Here is a 668-nt window from a genome sequence, read left to right as displayed (position 1 = left end):
TTACGTAACTCACATTACTTGTAATGTGTTACCCCCAACACTGTCTAATATTAATATATTAGACAGTCGTGTTTGTAGACATTCATTGGCATTAGACAACATTATTAAATGCTATAAACATATCCATTATTGTTAGCATTTTGTAAAACAATAGGCCTACCAAATAAACATTTTCACCGGCAAACACACATTTACTATGTTCTGTCAGTAGTGATTAAGTGTGTTTATTTCAATCTGTGTGTCTGTAGATTCAAAAACCTGGAGCAGAATCCGGATCCGCTGGTGGAGCGGGTCAGTGTGTATGGAAACGCCTCCCTCGCTATTCCTGCCTTTGCCTACACATTCTGCACTGGACAGTCCATCAAAACTCTCAAAGTCCTCCATCCAATCAGACCCCAGCAGCCGGTGGCGTTCTTCAGCCCCATTTACCTGCGGACACTGGACCGTTTCTGGAAGGGTCGTGGCCTGAAGTCAATCCGCCTCTCCTCAGGGTTTATGCTAATTAACACGGCGCTAGAACTGTGTGAGGAAGTGCATGTGTACGGATTCTGGCCATTCGACACTAACCTGCAGGACACTCCCGTTCCGTACCATTATTACGACCAGATGAAGCCGCACCGCTACATGCACAAAATGCCGGAGGAGTTTGTGCGGCTTCTGCAGCTCCA

At 45.7% G+C, this 668-nt stretch overlaps 1 protein-coding gene across 1 annotated transcript in view; it reads left to right on the top strand.

Moving 5' to 3' along the window:
• The window catches only part of LOC107574950 (alpha-2,8-sialyltransferase 8F-like), a gene marked incomplete at its 3' end in the record, with an annotated part of 43,981 nt that extends 43,319 nt beyond the window's left edge, over nucleotides 1-662 (top strand). The window contains exon 8 of the mRNA XM_016261366.1: nucleotides 249-662. Coding sequence (XP_016116852.1) covers nucleotides 249-662 — 414 coding nt within the window. The remainder of the gene's footprint in view (nucleotides 1-248) is intronic.
• Between the last annotated feature and the right edge of the window lie 6 nt (nucleotides 663-668).

This window comes from Sinocyclocheilus grahami, unplaced genomic scaffold (assembly GCF_001515645.1).
Source record: "Sinocyclocheilus grahami isolate Dianchi unplaced genomic scaffold, SAMN03320097.WGS_v1.1 scaffold2406.1, whole genome shotgun sequence".
Taxonomy (NCBI): Eukaryota; Metazoa; Chordata; class Actinopteri; order Cypriniformes; family Cyprinidae; genus Sinocyclocheilus; species Sinocyclocheilus grahami.
The sequence above is the reverse complement of the archived record's forward strand: the minus strand, read 5'-3'. Positions and strand labels throughout refer to the sequence as shown.